The sequence below is a fragment of the Ascaphus truei genome, chromosome 3 (assembly GCF_040206685.1).
Source record: "Ascaphus truei isolate aAscTru1 chromosome 3, aAscTru1.hap1, whole genome shotgun sequence".
NCBI lineage: Eukaryota > Metazoa > Chordata > Amphibia > Anura > Ascaphidae > Ascaphus > Ascaphus truei.
The window spans coordinates 377356104-377379350 of NC_134485.1; the positions used below are offsets into that span (position 1 = coordinate 377356104).

Consider the following 23247-nt stretch of genomic DNA (forward strand, 5'->3'; position numbering starts at 1 on the left):
ACCCAATGTGGACCTGACTTACTGCAATCTAAGTTCCTAAAACTTTGGGCCCCAGCCATTGCCAAACCAATTGCTTCCATAGTCAACTCTATTCTGTCTGCAGGCCATATCCCTAAAACCTGGAAAACTGCCAGAGTTATCCCAATCTTCAAAAGTGGGGACAAAAACACTGTCTCAAACTACAGGCCAATCTCTCTTCTCCCAATACTATCCAAAGTCATGGGAAAATGTGTTCACTCCCAATTAAGCAATTACTATACCAAGAAAAATTTCCCTAGCCAATTCCAATCTCGCTTTCGCCCCAAACACTCCACGGTAACTACCCTGCTAAAAGTTTGCGATGAAATCCAGTATGGAATGGAACTGGGACAACTCACTGGTGCAATATTCCAAGATTTTTCAAAGGCTTTTGATCATGTTATCTTACTTAACAAACTCCAGTGCTCTGGAATAGGGTAGCATGCTTTAAACTGGTTTCATTCCTACCTATCAGGTAGATCCCAAAATGTTTCTATCTCAAGGTCTGACTCCAACCCCTTGGATATCACCTGTGGTGTCCCGCAAGGCTCTGTTCTGGGGCCCCTACTCTTCTTAGTGTTCATTAATGATCTTATACACATATAGAACACAATGCTCACCGGAATAAGTAATTGAGTTAATGAGGGTGCCTAAATTGCCTAGATTGGCAATGGGTGCTACCTATGTGCTTGGGTTGATATCATATTATTCAAAAAAAGAATGACTGGTAACTAAATCATTCTCACAAAGAAGCACATTAATGGTGCACACCAAGGCTGTTAAAACTTAACATTTAATGATTAGAGATAATATAGGTCTACACTTGCTTATTATTATTATTATTATTATTATATAGTGTGTATTGTAAGATAAACATAAAAATACAGGGAGAAACCTTGTTCGTGTATATGTAAATGCTATTCAGATATACATGCAATGTATTGTTTGTTGTTGGTTTTTTTTGGGGGGGGCGGCGTTTACAGAGGCCCAACGCTGAGAGCGCAAGGCGTCTGTAATTCATTTACCCGGCTTCAGTCCACACGTCTCCATGGCAACGCAGCATAATTTGACTGCCGTTGCCATGGAGACGCGGCGTCAAATGACACAGCGGGTCAGGTAAGGAGGGGGCGCGACAAGGGGAGAACAGGCAGGGGGGGGGCGCACAGCAGGAAGTTTGCGCACCCCTGCGTAGCCTACCAAACCTTCAAGTAGCTTCCCCAGGTACGGTGGTTGCAGGCTTCTCTTCTCCATGTTACTTTAATACATTTTCAGATGACCTATATATAATTGTTTTCTGAAAACAATTATCCTATTAATGTCCTTGAAGCTTATAATATAAATAAACATAGCAAGGAGCAATACGTTGCATATCATTTTTTTTATGAAAATGTCTCTATGATGCATCAAAGTATTTGAAACACTGGAAATAGTGGCCTACTTGCTTATAATATATAATATTTTTGTTTCTTGCATAAGGCTAGGAATGTATGCAGCGCTATACATAGAATTTCGCTGGCATAATGAGTCTCTCTCCCGATAATCTTATAATCTAATATTGGTGCCTGAGACACAGAGAGATAAAATTACATACCCAAGGTTACAATGAGAGGTGACACTGGTATTTCAGCCTTTCTTTCTCTCAGTAAAATAGATACATTGATGCTAGGTTTGATTAAATCATTGGTGATCATTCTGGGAAAGACTAGTTCCTTCCTGACTCCTTACACATTACATAGACCAGTCGGGGGGGTGGGGGAGGGGCGGTTGCAGAGGCCCCGCACTGTTCCCCAAGGCATTACAATTAAATGCTAGGGGATCGCGTGAGGCCTGTGCAACCTCAAGTTACCGAGATTCAGCTGACATCTGGACGTACTAGGTTCTATCACAGCACCATAACTCACACACCATATCCCACTTACCTTTGGGATTACCAGCAGAATTTATCACTGTATTTATGTACACTTACCTTAGATAGTGAAGCCATTTAGGGAGCACCTATTATACTAATAGGACTACTTATCCCCACCCCCTATCTCCATTTTATTTTTGCCATTTGTTTAGGATTACCTCACATAGAGGGTTATCCATATAACTTTATTTTATTTGAGGATTTCTCCAATTAAAATTGTTTTTAAGTTACCCATCATTACATGTTACTATTGTCTCTATCAGGCTCATTAGTTACCAGTATCACCAGCCGCTGAGTGCTCTCACCATAGGGGTTCTTTTCTCCCTGGTTGTTATATCTTTATGTATATAGCACCCACAGCTGTACTTGGCGCTTTACAAGAGTATAGGGAATTATAGTGTAATAAGTACAAAAAAATAAGATCACACAATAGGCAAGGAAATCCCTACTACCAGACTGTCACGTAATAGGATGCCTCACGACCAGAGGTTCCCGATCAGTACCCAGAACTTTGGGTATCTGCTGCCACCAAAGCCCTTGAGTATAGGCTCAGCTCTATACTAGCCCCTTCGGGCTGCCTGAGACACAGGCTGCGCTAGCCAGACACAAGGAATATAGTAAGGTTTTAGGTTTATTATATGGAATTATAATAAACATCTAATTTTCTCTAGCACCATAAGTGCTACTGCTGTACATTTGGTACCATTCGTAAGGGCCATCCTTTCTAGATTACAGAAGTTTAAATTAAGCAGAAACAATTGTTTACAACACTGTATTAGAAAACCAGCTACTGTATTTACACAGTTTGGCAGTAGAGCAAAGCAATGGGAAGCATCTCCTTTGGTGATGGCTACATTGTATTTGCTCCTATATTCTATTATGAAGCGCGGGCAATAACCTATTGCAAACTCGTCTACACAATTAGAGTTTCCTGATCCTTTTTTTTTTTTTTTTTAAACCATAAGTATTTAGTTTTATATTTTCCATAATAAAAATATAATTTTTAAAATCTTGAATGGCAATTTCTACCAGTGACAGATTACTAAACTGCACCACTGTTTTAAGAGGAAAGATTAGCTCATTCGTCCATCTTAATATACATCATCGCTTCTTCATAACATAATGGCAATCAGAAAAAACTAATTAGATGTTGAATTACTTGTGTTGCTTTAGGCTTTTTAGCAGTTAACCTTATGTCAACCAATTTGGACTAACCAATTCTAAGTACCTTGAAACAGTGTTTAGTTAAATCAGATCGCATATACATACTGTAGGGCTAAAATAACAATATGATTGTCTGTCAAGTTAAATATTTAAACCATGAAAACTAAAAGCAAAAATGATTCATTATGTTATAATAAGGCTTTTAAAATAACAAACTAGGGAATATGTTTGTCCGTAATTGAATGACTTAGAAAGTGCTGTCAGAATGTGCCGTGGTGCACATACTGTAGTAGAGCAGTATTTACACAATGACCCCTTTTCTGTGTGCTATGAAACTCTTTCTCCTTGACAGGGAGTCTCTGAGCTTCTTTCTTTAAGACGGGGGACAGAAGTTCCCCTGCCATAGAGAAGTGGCTTTGCAGTACATTCAACAAAAGACACAGGCGCCCAGTGCTACATCCAATTGACAAAACATATATGGTAATAAGTATAAAGTTTAAATACTTCAATTATAATAATAATTTCTTGGTTATTTAGTTAAACCCTTTGGCCAAAGCGTTATAAGCCTCCATACCAAACATCAAGGTATAACCAAAAATGCAGGTCCTACACTACACTGTGAACCCTTCCTTTTACCTCTGTATGAGGGGGAAAGAACCATAGTAGGTCCTGTTCTTGCAGCAAGCTGAAAAGACCCCCCAAATTAAAAAGGTGAGGAGGAGTGAGCTCTGGGGGGAGGTGCCACCTACCTCCATTTAACTGTTACCAGTCAGAAATTGGTTAACACACATTCCCAGCTAGCTCAAACTCCAACGATCTCCAAACTTTTAGCGGAGAAGCCATCTTTCCCTTCCTATGGAAGAGTGCAGCTCAATTCATGTAAACTGAGCCAAAATCTTTAAGTCTGTTTTATAGCATATGGGCCAATGATTTCCTGCCCAGTAACTTGCTTTATAATTTAATACCCAGGACACAGAATTACATGCCACAACTAGCTTGCTTTGGGACTTAAACCAAACTCTGCCACTTTTTCTTAATTAAATTCTAATCTTGAAAGTTAGAACTATCAATATCTCACAAATGTACCATGAAGACCTTAATTAAAAGGTGAGAAAATCAGACTGGTAGCTTTTTGCCCCCAGACTAACCAGCTTATACACATGGATTCTGAAAATGAAAAGTTTCAGATGTATAATATGTGGCGAGATACCCAGAAGGCATCATCAAAATGTATTTATTCAACCGTGCGTCCGTGACCATTATACAGTCATTCCTGCTGTAATGGTATTTTATTGTACATATCTCTGTGTTGCTTATAAATGTGCATGTCAGCCTGGAAGCCATCAAACAAAATCTTATGAATTGGAAATTACTAAAAATGTTATTGCTGCAATGGAATGTTGTATTGTAAGCCCCCTACCGCCTTCAGTGCTGGAGGGGGCTGGAGCGCATGCACACATTTGTGTTACAGGCCACTCAGCAGCGTAGAGGTTAAATAGTTCAAGAGTTCACCTTTTTATTATGGTACCAGACCTTTTATTAATGCTGATTTTATTGACCTTGTTGGGTTAGAATGCTAAGACATGCTGGGGTCAAACGTCTTTAAGCTTCACATTTTCCATGTTATTGGCGAACGCTATCGTATGCTATTAACATTAGTCCTTGTCAGACTTTTCAAGGACTTCATATTCAGTATTTAGTTGTGCTACGCCACATTTAGTGGAAAATTGTGACCTCGTCTTGGCATCAAATTTGAGACATGTTTTTGTAATCAAACCAACCTCCGTTTTTCTTTTATTAATGAAATTGACATAAAAGGTGCAATCTATAATATTTTTTATTCATGTTGCCTTTTACGGAATGACATTTCTGCTCTCTACAGAGATTCTTTCCTCTTGTATTTTGCATGCAGACTGCGACTCCCTAGCTATAACAGGTTTTAATTCATTTGCAAAGACGTGCCACTGCAAATATGTGTATATATATGTATGTGTGTGTTTATATGTATGTGTGTATGTATATTTATATATATATTTATAAATATAAACCAAAGGCAACTGCCAAAGTAAGCCACGGGCAACCCTAAGCCAATGGCAACTACCTAAACCACTGGGTCTCTCCTCCTGTTCCCTAGATTAATTCCATTATTGTAAAGTTGAATAATAGAGCCGTATAACTCAGCCATGTTTGCAAGCTATGCATACATCTTCATAAAGACTCCTGAATATGTATAAAGTAGTTAGAGGCTCTGAGAAATCTGTATTTTCTAAGAAGGCGCATTGGGATCAGCCGAGGAGAAACATGACAGTAGTAAAGAGGATGTAGTGTTTTAATATGAAATTAGTTAACCGTATCCTGTGACAAAAGATATCACTGCACCGCAATACACCCTACCACTGTCTGAAGTTAAAGCAGTATTGAGTTCTATGTGGTAGATGGTAGAGGAGATCTTACCTTTCACATAAATATGTTCTATTACAGAATCCAGCTTGTACAAATGGACAGATGGCTCACACCTTTGCCAGGAGAAGGAAGGAAGTTTCAGCCCTGCAGCTTGACTTCTGTGTTCAGTTTGATTTACAATCGGGTTTTGGGAATTATTAGAGAGTCCAACTAATGATTATGATGCATCTTTTGATGCTTGTACAAGTTGGGTCATGGAATACCATACTCTGTAATAACTTGTAATAGCTAAATTGATGTTGGATAACATAATGCTTTGCAATGTGTTGTAAGCCCATCCGGCAGAGAAGGGGTAATATATTTGGGAATGATGTGTGTCCAGTAATTGCACTTCCTCTGTAACACACTCTTCTTTCATACCTAAAAACATCTTGCATTTGCCTGCGTGGGAAAAATATCCCTGATGTACTGTTTTAGAAGCTGGAAAGTGCGACATAATCTGACTCTGCCGTATACAGTGGAAGGAGACTCTGCCACCTTTTTAAACGCTGTGGCCGTAAAGGACCAGGAGTAGTGTCAATTTTAGCCTGTTCTCTCCAGTACTGAAGGGAATTTACATACTTCCCGTGAAAAGTATCTGGTGCCGTACAGAACGTGTGACAACCTGTTAAATGAAGAACAATCACTGGCTTTGGTCATTTTCAAAATTACCATTTGTGCTGTAGGTTCTTCCACGATCCCAGAAGCTGTTTTGGTTAAATATGTATGTAACGGGTATTCCCCCACCCAATCGCAGATATAGTGTGAGTGCGGAGAACCTACTGTTACCAGGTGTGGTGCTTTACCTGTTAGGCTCACAGGAGGGCTGAGCTTCCGCCACGGGGAACCTGGGTCAAGTATATTATGAGTAACCCTGTACTCTGTGCAGCGCCTCCACCTGCGATGGCTCCCACCAGAGGGAGTGGTTCCTCGCAGGACAATATATATCACTCAGCACACAGTATGTATAACAACCAATACCTTTACTTGTGAGCATAGGAAACGTACTTTTGCATATAACATCAACAGATCAACAGGTGTCCCTCTCTAGAGGAGACACTAACTAATGCGTCTCGCAGGACGCTACCCCCTTCACCAGGTGATCCCACCCTGTGTCCTGTAACCACATACACAATACGTCTCCCACCCTTTCCTAGTGAGAGGATATGTATGACTGCGCAGTCACTGGTCCCGTGTGAATCTGATATATCGTTGGTGCACTTGATGAGGGTTACCTGCCGAGTACTCCAGTGCTCGGGCCTGCAACGGAGCTTCGCAAAGGATCTGATGACGGATGAACACAGGAACTACCGTCCGGGGCGATCCCACCCGGATGGCCTCTGCAGCGGTAGCGGAGGTATGAGCCCAAACCTCTGGATGGACGCGCAGCGTCCGCTGAGTCCCTAACTAACACTAATAGTAAGGGTGATGCACGCTACCACTATAGGCGTCCCTGCAGCACAGCAACCTACGGTGACTTAAGGGATTCTCCTATGGGCCTGCGGGGAAGAAATGTCCTATGCAGGCGGGTCCCTGACCCCCTGCACCCACACTACCTCTCCCTTCACCTCCCGGATCCCCTCTCACTAACTTCTCCCTGATACCTGCAGTTACACTGCACACAACCTGGTACCTGCAGCTAACGTGCTGCACCAACACACAATGCCTTCTTGTCAGCCCTCACAGCACTGACAGCCGTGACCTGACAAGACTGCACACCACACGCACCTAAGGGCAGAGTCCCTAACCTAGGGGCCGTCCCTTATTACTTACCCACTAAGCTGGTGGGGAGTTGGGGCCTGTCTGGGACCTGGGGAACCTACCTGGTGTAGGAGCCACTTGCTCACTACACCCTTCCTTCCCCTTCTTGCTCCCAGCTCCAACTGCCGTTGCTCTAAGCCCGCGAAATGTATCAATCTGTCTCCAGAGCAATCCTTCAGCTCTATTGGCTCCCTGGCGTCACGTGGGGCGCTGCTGAGGCTCATGGGACTTGTAGTCCCTTCCAAGAGCCTTCCCTGGTAGGCTAGCGTTCGCGCGCTTATCACTGCGCATGCGCAACCCCCTAATGGCCGCCGCAATTCCCTAATCTGTACTGCGCATGCGCGATCACGCCGCATGCGCGCGCACCCGCAATGGCGGCCCCCGCTAGCCAGGTACGCCGCCGAGCCTCCCAAGGCTCGCAACGCTCCCTGCACTGGCCCCCACCCTCGCGTTGTCCTGGCAGGTCCGTCGCTGCCTCCGGCACCACCCGCGACCGCTCGGCAGTTCGTGAGGGGGGTCTCTGGGACATGGAGGGCACCGGGGCTAAATGTACATAGATTGCAGTAAAGTAAATTTAAACCACAAGCTAAGCATTATTGTTTTGTAGTCGGAATAAAATTCCATATTTTACATAAAGCAGCAGTGCCACTTAGCATGGTCCATTGACTTAGCAATAAATTGAGAGCACACTTTCCGCTTTAACGATCAGGGTATATGGGACACCAAATACCTTACATCTGCGCTTTAGAAACTACGGAGTATATATGAAGGCAAAGAAACATTTTCTTTAATGCACCGTACCACTTTTTGGCCTGGCTACTGTATTCCAGATGTAAGAAACATGAGGGACACGGGAAAAAGAGACCTGTAAGGTTTTGAAAGCACTGCATCCCTTAATTTAATCTTTAAACTGTCTTGACCGCAATTTTTTATTTTTTATATAACATCCATTGACTGTTATCCAGGGAGGTTCAGTCCGCCTCAGACCTGATGGATTCTTTGGGCTAAGAAAACAATGATGCACCGAGACTCGGATTTTGATCCCTTTGACATTTTATTGTAACAATCCTCCCTAACTTTTCCAATAACCATTCTCTAAATGGGAAGCTGGTGCATTGATGCAAAGAGGTACAAGGTGAAAATGCCTCTCTTTTTGGCAACCGATATGGATCTGATATATATGTAACGCACTTTCCCCCACACCCTGGGAGATGTGGGGCTACGGTGTGTGATGCGATGCAATACCTGTGCCTCACAGGAAACCTGAGCCTCAGCTGCTGGATTGGTGCTCGGTAGTGCCTCCACCTGTACGGGATTGTACTGTGTGGATTACCCCGTAACAGGAACCCCATGCAATAAAACACACGTGTATAGATATAACAGTTTTACTACACAGTCCAATAATATTAACTCTTCAAAACATACAAGCCTCACAGGGCCGTACCCCTTCACCGTGCCCCCCTTTGCACCGTGTCCTCACCCTCAACGGGTGTACCTTCCCAAGTATTAGGGTGCCTCTAAGCACACAACACCCTGGTTTCCATAGTCATTCACCCTCCCACGTAAGTGTGACTGCGCTGCCCCACCAGCCCGTGTAAAGTTGGTGCACTTGGTGAAATGGATACCTGCTGGGTGTGTCCACACCTGGGCGCTCAGATGATGCCGATGATACAGATGGGTCCGTGGACCCGTTGACGAACTGCAGCGCCTTCGCCTCTACGTGGGTTGCTCACGCTTGGATTGTACCACCTTTAAGAGTCTCTGTGACAGCAGGTGTCTGGTCCCAGACCACCTGAGAACAGGGTACCGCCGTGTCCTGTCTGTGCCCCTCTCACTGGTACTACAGGGGCAGTGTCCCTGCCTATGGGCCTGTCCCTGCAGCAACCACAAAGTGAGGGGAGTTGGAGCCTAGCTGGGGCCTAACAGGGGGTATCTGGCCTAGTGCAGGAGCCACAGACCCCTGCACACACAACCTACCCCTTCCTTGTCCCAGCTCCGACTAATGTGGCTGCAGCACGCAAAATATATCTGTATTTCATTGCAGGGGAAGCTGCAGCCCTATTGGCTGTTCTGGTGCACCTGACTACCTGCCCCTATGCATGCTGGGGGCTGTACTCCCTGCAGAGCCTTCTCTATCTAATGGCCGCTCGCATGTCTACTCTGCGCATGCGCGGCATTTTGCGCATGCGCAATTGCAGCCAAGATGGCGGCGCCCTGCAGAGGGCGCCGCCAGGGACCTCCGGCGACGCAATCACCCGCCGTAACTGTCCGCAACCCTCACCGCTCTACCGGCGTTCGCCTGGTGTACGCGCGCTCCGCTGGCAGCCGCACGCCCCCACAGCACTCCCGCTTGCAGCGGAGGTGAGGGGGACTAAGGGGAGCTCAAAGGGGGACTAAGGGGAGCTCAAAGGGAGACCCTGCCACATATATATTCCCCCTAGCAAATTAATAGCTTTTCAGAAACACATACTACTATAGGAGTTGCATACTATGCCTGGTCATATATTGGTGTGTGTATTTGTATAAATACACACACACTCTCTAGGGGCACATGTAAATGATCAAAATCCTATCTTAGACTGGGATTTCACAATTACATTTTGATTAATGCAGAATAAAAAAAATAACATTAAAAAAAAAGATAATTATGTGGTTTGGGTCAGTAACATGGATAATTACGCTTTAGTAATGTAATAAGGCATTGCAAGAAGCAAATACACTAATGCACCCCACTAAACCTAGAGCACATCACCAGGCCCAATCAGGTACCAAAGATTTAGGATGCTTTCTCTTGGCCCAGAGTTACTGTATATTGCCAAGTTGAGTTGAGGAGTTGATGCAGTAAATGTTCTAATAAGGTTTCACAGCTCTATCCTGGAGTTAATGCTTGCAGTGGACATTTCATGATTTCATTTTAGAATGTCTATTTGCATTAGTAGGATTACTGTAATGGCAAAACTGTGTACTCTGAAGCACTGGGTGTGAAGTCTGCTGTTTGTCATTTACTGGTTCCTGTTTACTACTTCTGTAGAAATCGGGACAACTGGTACAGTATGGCTTCTCCTCCTATACTGTCAACTTGTGCACTTAACAAAAAGTTGCCAGTTAGGTGCTCTATATATATATATATATATATATATAGAGCACCCTTATTATCATACAGACAAGCCCATAATCTCAAGAATATTATGGTGAGGAGTAAAGTATTCAGCAGTACAACTGAATGCGGGACAAAACCATGCCAGGACCCAAGATGCAAAACCTGCGCAATGCTCTACACAGCGGACACAATACAAATACCACACAGGAATCGGGAATACAAAATCAGAGGAAGGTTCACCTGTTCTTCCAGCAATGTCGTGTACCTCATCATGTGCATGAAATGCCCAGGGGGCTGCTACTACATAGGTGAGACAGGGCAGGGGCTAAACAAGAGAATGAACCTGCATCGCCACAGCATCACACGCGGTACAAGAGACAGTCCTGTTGGCGAACATTTCTCTGCCTCTGGCCATCAGATGAACGATCTGAGGGTTGCCATACTCAAAGGTAATCTTAAAACCCCGAAAGAGAGACGGTTGCATGAATACAAATTTATGCAACTGTTCGGGACACTTAGCAGTGGCCTAAACAGAGATCGAAACTTTATGAGTCATTACTGACAGTAGTGAACGCTCGTCCCATAAGCGCTAAAGGCCATGTCTGTACATACTGTGCTATATGTTTGCACACACAGCTGTCTCTCACACATACTAATACTCCTTGTTTTTCCATCCCTATACACCAATAGGGACCACTAAGTATCCACACACACTTTTAGTTGTGCTACTAACTCTCACATTTCCACACCCACCCACACCATTTATATCCAGTCCCACTCCACACACACCTTGTGTAAAGCACTGTATATACTGTGGTCTCTCCATTCATTTTTATTCACACTGATACACATACACACTCTTTCTTAACTTGCTTTCACAGTAACCTTTTGACACCTCTAGCCATAAAACACATCCACACCAGGGGAAGGAACAGCACAGATAACATTCCAAGAGACACTGTTTTTAAGTTTACCTTTTGCTTCATTCATTGTAACATCGCCGGAAGAAGAGATCAGTGTATCTCGAAAGCTCGCACAAATAAAAGCATTTCGTTAGCCACAGAACGGTATCATCTATTTATTTTTTTGATTATTGAAGCTCGGCTAACACGGTACTGATACCTCTACATGTATATATATATATATATATATTGGAGTGTGTGTGTAGCCTGGGTCCCCCGTCTCCCTAACTCTGGCTGCAGCGGAGGCTGGGGGGGGGAACGTGGGGAGGTTGCAGCAGGCAACCAGGTCGCCGGGGGCTCCCTTTGCAGGGCACGCCATCTTGGGTACGATTGCGTGTACGCAAGATGCCGCTCATGCGCAGTATTAGGAGCGAGAGGCGGCCATTACAATAGAACAGTCTGCAGGGACTACAAGCCCCAGAATGCACAGGGTATTGCAAGTCAGGTGGCTACACTTAGCCAATAGGACTGCCAGGATCCCCTGCTTCCAGATATTGATACTTTGCGCATGCTAGGAGCACGTCAGTCGGAGCTGGGACGAGGAAGGGGTAGGGTGTGTAGGTGCAGGGCTTCTGTGACCCCTGCGCTAGGTCAGAAACCCCCTTAGGCCCCAGCTAGGCCCCGACTCTCCTCAGCTAGTGGTCACTGCAAGGACAGGCCCAGTAGTTAGGGAAACTGCCCCTGTAGCACCAGTGTGAGGGACACAGCCAGGACGCGGCGGTGGACTGGCAATCCAGTGGTCCGGGATCAGATCACTACAGATCAGAGACTATCTTCAATGGTGATACCATCCATGCGGGAGGTCACCCCACGTGGAGGCGGACGTTGTCGTTGACAACCAACGCTGGATCAGTGGATCCTATCCTTCAGTTGTGGCGCTACCGGGTGCTGGAGTACCCGGCAAGTATCAACAAGTGCACCAACTTTACACACGGTAGTTGTGGGCAGTGCTGTCTCACACATTTGGGTGGGTTGCTGCTGGTGGACAGCATGGTGGTTGGGTGCCCAAGGGCCTTCAGTACTTTGGGGGGATAATCCATCAGGTGTAGACATTGAGTTGGAGGACACTCTGAGGGTACGGCCGTGCAAGGCCTAGTAGGTGGGGACGGTATATTGTTATTATTCTATGCATACAGTAAACTGTTATTTTATTCAGTGTTTGTATTATTTTATTGGGTGCTATCACGGGATTATCCAACATAGTAAGATCCCTTGCAGGTGGAGGCGCTGTCACCAGACGGATCATACACACACCCCAGGCTCCCAGCAGCGGAGGCTCGGCCCTCCTGTGAGCCACAGGTAATGCACCACACACACCATAGCCGCCATATCTCCCAGGGGGTGGGGGAAATTGTGCAACATATATACTGTATGTAAATATAATATATTATAATATAGATTGTTAAATGTATTTTCAGTTTCCATATGTTATCCACTGGTAAAATGAATAAGAACAAATGTTGTGTGTTTTGTTATGGAATGCTCCACTATTATAGCTATTTCAGTGCTGGAGTGAAGAACCGTGTTGCAAGTGATTCCAGTGTGGATTGGGTTAAATTAAGAGCTATTTGTTATGCCGTTTACGTGCTACTTGCTGAAGTGTAGAGCTTAAGAAAATCTGGCTCTGCTTTTATTAGAATCCTTAAAGATCAAAAACTACTTCTTCTTTTTCTACGGATCTCTAAACCCTTGATGGAATTTTGGCTTACAACATATAGTACATTTTTTTTCTTCTGCGTGCCTCCACCTATCTGAAATATTCCATGTAATGTTTATACGGCTTAGAATACACAAACTAGTCACCAACTACAAGCACTTCATGTTACAGGCAAAGGGCCACTTTTATACACAGTTGGAAAAAAGGTGCTTTAATAATATGATGTTTAGATAGCGTCAGAAAAGACTTTGCCTGTGGCTAAATGAATAAAATTAGTTGATAACCGTAACTAACAAAACATCACCAACTGCAGCTGATTCAGCTTTAATTCGCCATGGGCAAAAGTGGTTTCACGTCAACTGCAATTGTTCGAATAGGAACGTTTTTTCCATGATATATCATGCTTCAACACAAATGCGCGGAACAAGCCTGACATCAGAGTTTGGAAATGCATTAGGTCGAATTAAGCTAGTGCACACTTGCACTCAGTAACACCCATCACTTTTATAGAGTTAAAAGGCTTAACAATGACAGGGGAATTCAAAGAAACAAGATTACTGGGGGGAAAAAAAAGTTAAGATCAGTCAGTACAATAATAAAAATCTAATGCCACAGAAGATGAAAGTGCACTGCTCATCCCCATGGAACCTTCTCCCTGTACGGTTTGCAATAATTGATAGGAAATGTTCAGTGTCATCTTTAAAAAAATAATAATAATAATCTTGCAATAAAAGATCAAAAGGAGGCATTTTTTTAGTAAAAATGTAATTTTACACTTTTGAGGTTACACAAAAGATTTGTTTTGCTTTGCTTTGCTTTGCTTTTAACCCAGTTAGTGTCACTGTAGCAAAAAGACATTTAAGAGCTTAAAAGTACACTCCCATTCACTCATATGTTTTAAGGTTGCAACAGACTGAAAGTTCTCAGCCATGAACACAGAAACCTACTGGAGCTCTTTAATCTCAGGGTCTAAGGCTTGCATAGAAATACAATTGGAGAATGAACAGATATATTCTATCTAGTTCAGGGTTGTGATATACAGGGCTTGAAAATCCACTTAAAAGCTAGTGATAAATTGGGGGGGGGGGGGTGTTGGGGGGTGGAGCATGGCTGCTACAGAATGTTTTCAGGAGCAGACCTGTCAATCAATCCGGGGTGCACCGGCCACTGCTGTGGACAAATGGCTTCCAGCACTGGTCCAGGTACATTTTCCAGCCGTGATGCTATGAGCTACAGATCTGTAACATTACTTTTATCATTTTTTATTATGTTAAGATTTTGTGTTTTACATGAAAAACTCTGGTACTGTATATTAAACTAACAATCCCCCCCGTCACATTTATTTTCTTTCAAGATGGGAACCGGGGATGTCCTAGACCTGAATTGCGCTATATTCAGCTGCAGGGACCCTCATGGTTTCCGAGTTGGGAGGTTTAAGGTACACAGTAGGCTTAAAAGTGTAGCCAGAGAAGTCAAGGGTCTCTGGAGTTAGTTGTAGAGGCGTAAATAATTTAATGAGCAGCTTCTTTTAAGAGGTGAACTTTCAGCCAGGCTTTGAATGTGGAAAGGGAAGGTGCATGACAAATATTGAGTGGAAGAGCGTTCCATTGTTAGGGAGAGATCATTGGGAGAGTGCTGTAAAGGCAAATGGTGCAAAGATGAGACAACCTAGGGTTTGAGCGTAAGAGGTGAGATGGGGTATTAATAGAGATCAGAGTTGAGATATAAGGAGGTACAAAGCATAGAGCCTTAAAAGAAAGGAGGAGAATTTTATACAGGATTAATATGAAACCGCAGAGAGGATTCATGAGGTCAGAAGCAGATACACGTCTTGAAGACCAAGAGATCATTTGAGCAGCAGCATTTTGAATGGATTGTAAGGGAGACAGGTAGGAGGCAAAATAAAAGAATAATCAGTACTGGAGAGAACAAGGGCCTGAATTTGTGTTTTAGTGACTATGGAACATAGGAAGGGGCGTATCGTAGCAATTTTGCGACGGAAGAATCGACAAGATTTAGTAACGGTGTTAATAGGTGAGCGGAAGGAAAATGAGGAGTTGAATGTAACCCCTAGACCGTGTACTTGCGAGACTCGGTGGATATTATTGTTAATACTGTAACTGAAATGAAGGGAACACTGGGGCCAAGTTTGGGATGGACTATGAGGAGCTCTGTCTTAGCTATGTTAAGCTTGAGGTGAAGGGCCACCCAGGCAGAAATTGCTGATAGGCAGTTATGTCCAAGAGTTACCAATTCTTCTGTATCTACACGGGTACCCACAATTTCCAAGTATGTACAATTTTTTTCTGAGAAATGTGATACTCAACTTGAACTTCAACTCTTAACTAATTCCGGGAGTCCCTTCAGTTTGCAAACCGCCAAAAAGAACTTGCATGTGACAAAAATGTAGAAAAGCGGTGCACTAACAAAAATAAGGAGATGGGGGCTGAAATATACGTAAAAATAAAACACAATTTATTAAGCCATATAAAAAGGAGGCACCGGACCCTCCAACGCATTCCGTGACATTTTTGTCATAATATGAATAAGCTAATATCAGCATGATTGAGGTGATCTATTTAAGAATTACCTAATATGAAAAATAGATTAGATAAATGAATACTTTAAAAAAAAATTAATTTGTTGGCAAAATTACATGCTTGTGAACATAAATGTAACATTTCTTTACAACACCACAATATACAATGTAAATAGCCACCCTTTTATCCCCATCTCCAGCATGTTTCCTTTGCAATAATTACAGATTGGCAGCCATGGCTATGCCCAAAGAGCCCAAGCTTTAGGCGTAAATGAGAAACCCTAATTTCTACTCCAACAGGGAAAGAGGTCTCTACTAGCTTTGCACAGTAGGATGGTGACATTTTTTCTTATTCTTCAGGGAAAATAAATCCAGTTCTGATCAGTTTGTTGGAGATCGTGGACAGATTGCAATCTTCAAATCTCGCCATAAATGTTTGATTGGATTCAACTTAGGACTTTGACTGGGCCACTCAAGAACATTAATTCTCTTCTTGTTTAACCACTCCAGTGTGGTTTTGGCTTTGTGCTTTGGGTCATTGTTCTACTAAAATGTGAATTTCTTCCCCAGTTTTCGAGTCTTGACTGACTCAATCAGGTTTTCATCAAGGATTCGCCTATACTTTGCACCATCCATTCTCCCCTCTATCCTGATGAGCTTGCCAGAGAAGCATCCCCATAACATTGCCACCACAATGCTTGACAGATGGGATGGTGTTGACTGGGTGATGTGCAGTGTTGGGCTCATCTGGCCCAAAAACTTTTTTCCACATATCTGCAGTATCATCTACAGTATATGCTTTTTCGCAAACTCCATACGTGATTTATGATTAGTCTTGAGTAATGGCTTCTTTCTTGCCCCTCCCCCCTCTCCTCCCCCGCCCCCTGTCCATACAGACCAGGTTTGTGTAGGGACCAACTTACTGTTGATTTGGGGACACTGACTCCCATCACAGACACTGAACTTTGCAGCTCTCTCAAGGTCATTGTTAGCTTCAGAGGGACATCCCGAACAAGTTTCCTGCTTGGCCGGCTGCTCAATTTGGGAGAGCGACCTGATCTGGGTGGTGTCTGGGTGGTATGATGTATCTTCCACTTATAATAATACAGAATATAAATGTAGATGTAAATATTTATTAAATAAAAAGTATCAAATTAAAATGTTTTACCACAATCCAAAACTAACCAACTTTAGGGAAAACGAAAACACTAGAACAAGCGAGACATGGATTACAGTGTACTTTTAATGTAATTTGTCTAATATTGTACATTGTTCTAGTAATACACTATTGTGATATTAATTGAGGCTGGTAAGAGAGTGATATCAACATAAGTAGTAAATAATTAAAGGGAGCCTCAACTTGCCAGTATGTGATATTTTCATACATGGTGTAGTGACTGTATTTCTGCATCTTTGTGTCTTATTTGTAGCTACAATTTGATAAATATTAGCATAAACATTTTATGTTTTTTTTTTTCCAGGTAAAATGTTTGCCAAGAACCTCACCAAAAAGGTAGGACAGTGTTATTGTGGAACATTTCTGTGGCGTTCTGCTCTATGTTTTCATTTAATGTCATTTGTGTACAAAGCCCACCAGTAATACATGTATAACTTCCAATGTCATTGCTTTCTACTGTAACTTTTTATTACCAGGTGACATTAAAACATACTTTTATCATAAATATAAACATTTAAAATGTTCCAGTTTTATGGAATCCGCAACAAATAGCTCAATGTCAGTGGAGTATAAACAGTGAATGTGTTGCCTTCTAGGACTTCAAGGGGTGTAATAATTCAAAAGTGAAACCCTAAAATTGAAAGGGCTACTAGCAAGTCACATGAGATTACCCTGCCAATCACCGGCATCTATTATTTGACCAATATTATCTCAAGTAGAACCACTGTTGCCACATAAAAATTACAAAGCAATCCTCTGAACTCCGTGTTAAACTTACACTTGTATTTCTGCGTCTGTTTAAAGGAGTTAGATGCTATGTTGACCCAGGCGACAAAGGTGAAACCAGGATCAACGTTTTACAGAGATCTAGGAGACAAAGGTAAGAACATGTTTCAGCATGGATTTGCAATGTCTAGCATTTAAAAATATGACTGGCTGATTTTGGACTTTTGTGTTTGAACACCAGTAGTAATTTTGCCACTATTGGTAATCTTCCAGAGATACTTCATTTTGTCGTCTTCTTCGTCTTCTGCTTCTTCTTCGTCTTCTTCGTCTTCTTCTTCATCAACATGCAGTAAATGGCCTCTTTTACACACTGCACTGCTCCCTGATCCTTGCACTTCAGGCAGCAGAATAGTAACTGCTTAGTGCAATTGTAGTTGCTTATGAGCTGTAGTTGTGCAGCTATTGCCTCCTAGATTAAATTCTAGTTGCCAAGGTAAAAAATACCCATTCATTTATATAAATATATCACAGCTGAATAGAAATGGCACCATAAACAAATGTGATGGACCCCAGACAGTAAGAGATTCATTTTTGTATCGTAATTCTACTTTAAAAGTGCAGCACACTGAAGCTGGCACAAAATATATTGTTATGAATTGCACTTACAATATATTTATTTTTTCAACCGTAGGACATAGACATAATTGTAAAAACGTCAGTAGTTTTCTATTTTGGAGAAACATTGAAGTAATGTATTTTCAGAAACTCTCTTTTCTAAGTTACATATCGAAATGGTATAGAAGAGGTTCCATCTGTTGAGTTCTTTCACTTTGTGAAATCTCTTAAATTACATTTAAGTGCGTGAGATCACACATTTGATAAAGTGTGTATCTGAGATAAGTTAAACCCATATTCAGTACACAATATGCAATCTTTTTAATGGTTGAACAACACTCTCCATGTTCGTACAAAGATCCCCACTATGAAATCAAATTCAAAATACCGTAAGGCAACGGTTAAGGTGCAAATGATTTTAGGAGTACTTTTGTGACGGCAAAGTCTCTTTAATTCTTGGAAAAGATTATCTATTGTTTCTTTTCCTGTATGCATCTGTGCATATTTAAACTTCACAGTTAGAAAGGTCACAAATTAGTCAGTATTCTATAGACAAATGGGGTGTCAACTTACATAAACTAATCCTGTAATTATAAAATATATCTACGATGTAATTTATTTCACTATGATAGAGAAAGCTCTTTAAGATCTGGCTTTCTTTTTCTTGTAAAAATCCTATTTACCCTCATAAATGCTGAAAAAGTAGATACTAGCTGTGTATGCTACACCCTCCTTAAGAGCATATTGTGAACAACTTAACAACTTAATTGTCTTCTTAAACAAATGTAATTATCCTTAGAGTGATCATTTCACTTTTTGCTTTCTTAAGAGCAGATCCTTCCCTAGGCCTCATCTTACAAAATTTATTAGGTAACATTGAAAAATTATTTAAAAGGTACTTAGGGGAGCCAGAAATGGTTTAAGGCTGAGGTTTTCAACGTATAGGAGTATAAAGTGGTACACCCAATGCCTTCTGGCCGTGGCTGCTATTGAAGAAACAGAAAACAAGCACAATTAAGAGATACAGGTTTTTTTTTTTTTTTTAGGATGATTGAAAATAAAAATACCACTTGTGAGCACATTCACATGTCTGCAACTGCACTGGGTCTGCAACCCTGCCTTTCACCATTCTCCTCTCCAATGCTTCCACTGCAGCCAGGGGTTCTGGGAAATTACATGCAAATGAGCACAGTGTCACCTTTTGCTTTAAATCCATTTTAACATGGACCCCTATAAGCTGATGCTTATAGGGGTCCTTAGAATGATTGCATTGCCATAATAAAGTAAAGTTAATGCGGGAAAAGTAAATACCAATATTTATATACTTCACAAAAGTGATCATATTTAAAAATAATACTAATATTAGTAAATACTATTATATGCCATAGATCCAATTGTAACACCGTTACATATATGGGGAAAAGACGTGTATAAATAGCGCTAATGAAAGTGAGTGAATGGTAACCCCCTCTATAGGGATTAACCCCCTAGTGGCGGGCTAGGCTGCCTGGTGGAAACTGATTTGTACAAATCAGAGTGGAACATAAAAACAAAAGAAATACCGGCGCCTTATGAGTCCAATGTAGTAATTGTCCTGGAAGTCCAAAACGTGAGAAGAAACGTCCAAAGGAGTAACCCTTCAATTCCTAGACCGTCGGATAATCAGATGCTACTTTCTCCGTGAGTTGCGTAATATGAAATGAAATAAAGAAAAATATAGTGCAACATAGCCAGCACAAGATCAATTGATCAAAAACAATGACTAACACACCTACATCACGATACAAAACAGACAAAACAAACATAGGACATACAATAGCAAGGCTGAGAATAAAAGCTAATTTAATACAAAATGAAACAATATAAAATTGGAAATATGCGAGTGACAGAGAGACCGCCAATCCGGTGGAGTAAAACCGGAGCCCTACACACAGGATGGTGGATGTAAACAGGCAGTGGACATCGGCTGTGGAGAGATGTAAGTTCTCCTCTGGTTACACAGTGGCGCTCATAGGCGTGCTCCTGTGCTTTCCCGCGTTCCTCAGGCGAATGTTACGTCACTGGGGGGCGGGCCTTGAGGGGAAACGTCCTTCCTGCTTCTAATCTAAGTCTGTAGCGTTACTCTCGTCAGTTCGTCAGAACAAGCTTCTGAAATTACCCTACGCGTTTCGTGCACTTGCGCACACTTCCTCAGGGGATCTCCTGAGGAAGTGTGCGCAAGTGCACGAAACGCATAGGGTAATTTCAGAAGCTTGTTCTGACGAACTGACGAGAGTAACGCTACAGACTTAGATTAGAAGCAGGAAGGACGTTTCCCCTCAAGGCCCGCCCCCCAGTGACGTAACATTCGCCTGAGGAACGCGGGAAAGCACAGGAGCACGCCTATGAGCGCCACTGTGTAACCAGAGGATGACATACATCTCTCCACAGCCGATGTCCACTGCCTGTTTACATCCACCATCCTGTGTGTAGGGCTCCGGTTTTACTCCACCGGATTGGCGGTCTCTCTGTCACTCGCATATTTCCAATTTTATATTGTTTTATTTTGTATTAAATTAGCTTTTATTCGCAGCCTTGCTATTGTATGTCCTATGTTTGTTTTGTCTGTTTTGTATCGTTATGTAGGTGTGTTAGTTATTGTTTTTGATCAATTGATCTTGTGCTGGCTATGTTGCACTATATTTTTCTTTATTTCATTTCATATTACGCAACGCACGGAGAAAGTCGCATCTGATCATCCGACGGTCTAGGAATTGAAGGGTTGCTTCTTTGGACGTTTCTCCTCACGTTTTGGACTTCCAGAACAATTACTACATTGGACTCATAAGGCGCCGGTATTTCTTTTGTTTTTACTATTACATATATGTAACTGCCCTAATAAGAGATCACACCTTTTTGCGTGGCTCAACCCCAGACCAGAATGCAATTACTTTGGCATTCAGTAAGCTGTTATACAGTCGGTTAATAAACACACTTTCGCAGAACTTGATGAATCGAATCCAGTACATCCCATTGTAATACCTGTGGTATTTATAGGTTACCCACTGAAATAATACATTTAAAGGAGAAGTTCATGTTCATCACCTTCTCTGATAATGAATATACAGCTGTAACAAAGCAGTACTGAGAATAAATAAAGCCCCAAAGTTATTTTTGGTTTGGGAACAGACCCACAATGCATTGTTGCCCCTTATATGGGTAGATACTCACTGCCGAAAATAATCATCAACACAAATTACTACAAAAGACACAGATTTTCAGATTGACTGCAGTGGAAGCAATTCATAAAAAAGAGGGAAAAAAGCCAATATGAGTTAACACAGAGCAACGTTTACTTACTATTAACATGACTAATGATAGAGGCCAGCATAAAAACATAGGGGTCATTCATTAAATTGAAATGGTACAGGTGCATGATGGCACAGAAACTCCCATTGACTTCAATGCTAGTTTCCGTGCGCTAGTGCCCCGATTGGCACCATTTCCATTTAATGAATAACCCCCATAGAATTTGAAGGCAGATAAGGACCAGTTGGGCCCCCTAGTGTCCCCGTGGTATTCCCATTGTAAAACATCATTACTGTACATATTTTATTACTGGTTTTCTTTTCTATTTAGGCTAGCCTTATGGCGATTCCAAGTGCTGTATTAAGATTATTCCCTTACGTTATGAGCCTTCACCACCTCTGTTGAGTGGTTAGTCCATCACCCTTTCTGTGAAGAAGTATTTTATCACCTTTGCATACACAAATTTTTTTAAAAAGCAGAAGTATTTTAGTTAATTGAACTATTAAAATAACCTGCTGGAAAATGTAACCTATCATTTAGCAAATAATACTACACACAACTTAAAACTAAATACTAAACACTCCTAAAAGTTACAGTATATACTGTACAATCCACAACTCATCCATATTCAAAAAGCACTGTCAAAAAACAACAACTGTCCACAGGCCAATGGGGTTACTCACCTGCTATCATCTATTCCAAACAATTTGATTATATTAAAGAGGATTTTGCTAATTATTTGGTCATGTTACTTTATGGTAGTCCTGTTAGACTAGGTCAGGGGTGCTCAACTCTAGTGCTCAAGCTCTCCCAACAGGTCAGGTTTTCAGGATTACCCGGCTTCAGCACAGGTGGCTCAATCAGAGTCTTTGATTTCAGTCTTTGACTGAGCCTCTAATTGAACCACCTGTGCTGAAGCAGGGACTAATTGAACCACCTGTGCTGAAGCAGGATATCTTGAAACCCCGACCTTTTGGGGAGGCTTGAGGACTGGAGTTGAGCCCCACTGGAATAAGTGATACATTATCCTGCTTCTCATTACTCTTATGGAAAACAAAACACAAAACACAAAGTACATCATTTTTTGTTTTTTCCAGACAATGAGAGTTTCACAGGTGACGCACAAATGTTGCATAATAACCTTTTCATCCGCATCATACCAGCTTCTAATAATAAGGACTTGCTGAAGATCGCCAACATTGAAATCCCTTAACCGTGTGCATTTAGTTCTCGTCTCACGTACGTGAGCGCCTTCAGGGCAGGAATTTCCTCCTCCTCCGTAGACATGTGCATAGTGGACGTGATATAACCGTATAATAATGATAACAATAATAGAGCATTTCTATATAAAACATGAGCTTGTGATTATTTTTATTTTAGAACAGGAAAATGTGACATGCGTACAGTGCCCACGAAGAGCGTATCAACATAAGCCTTAGCAGCAGCACGTTAACTGTAAATCTTTTTTGCTGAACAAACACACATTCTTGCTTCATATTGCCCAGTGATGACATCTCTTTTCAGTAGGACTCGCATCAAAGGGGGACTGCGGTTGTCACATTTTTGTCTGCTCTGTACAACTGAAAATACTCAAACTTGGCATTCCGTTTCCTGAATTACAGCTATAGCCTATAACCAAACATTTAAAAAAAAAAAAGTGACAAAAACCCTCAACCGTACAGTCAATAAAAATACTACTTGTGGTGCATTTGCTTGTCTCAGAAAGGTCTGCGACCCGGCAGGCATAAGCTTTTAGGGTCCTTGTTAAAATGGATAAGAATTAAAGAGTCACACACTGTGCTCAACTGCATGCCATTACCCAGAATCCCTGGCTGCAGTGGAAGGACTGTTTGCTAAGCGATAATGGGGAAAGACAGGGTTGCAGTGGA

General features: G+C 42.0%; 1 protein-coding gene across 6 annotated transcripts in view; it reads left to right on the forward strand.

Annotated features, from left to right (window-relative positions):
* MICU2 (mitochondrial calcium uptake 2) overlaps positions 1–23247 on the forward strand; it is a 382386-nt gene that overhangs the window by 249596 nt on the left and 109543 nt on the right. For all 6 annotated transcript variants that reach the window (XM_075592259.1, XM_075592260.1, XM_075592261.1 and 3 more), the window contains 2 exons: positions 17034–17065; positions 17534–17609. In XM_075592259.1, the coding sequence (XP_075448374.1) occupies positions 17034–17065; positions 17534–17609 (108 nt within the window). The remainder of the gene's footprint in view (positions 1–17033; positions 17066–17533; positions 17610–23247) is intronic.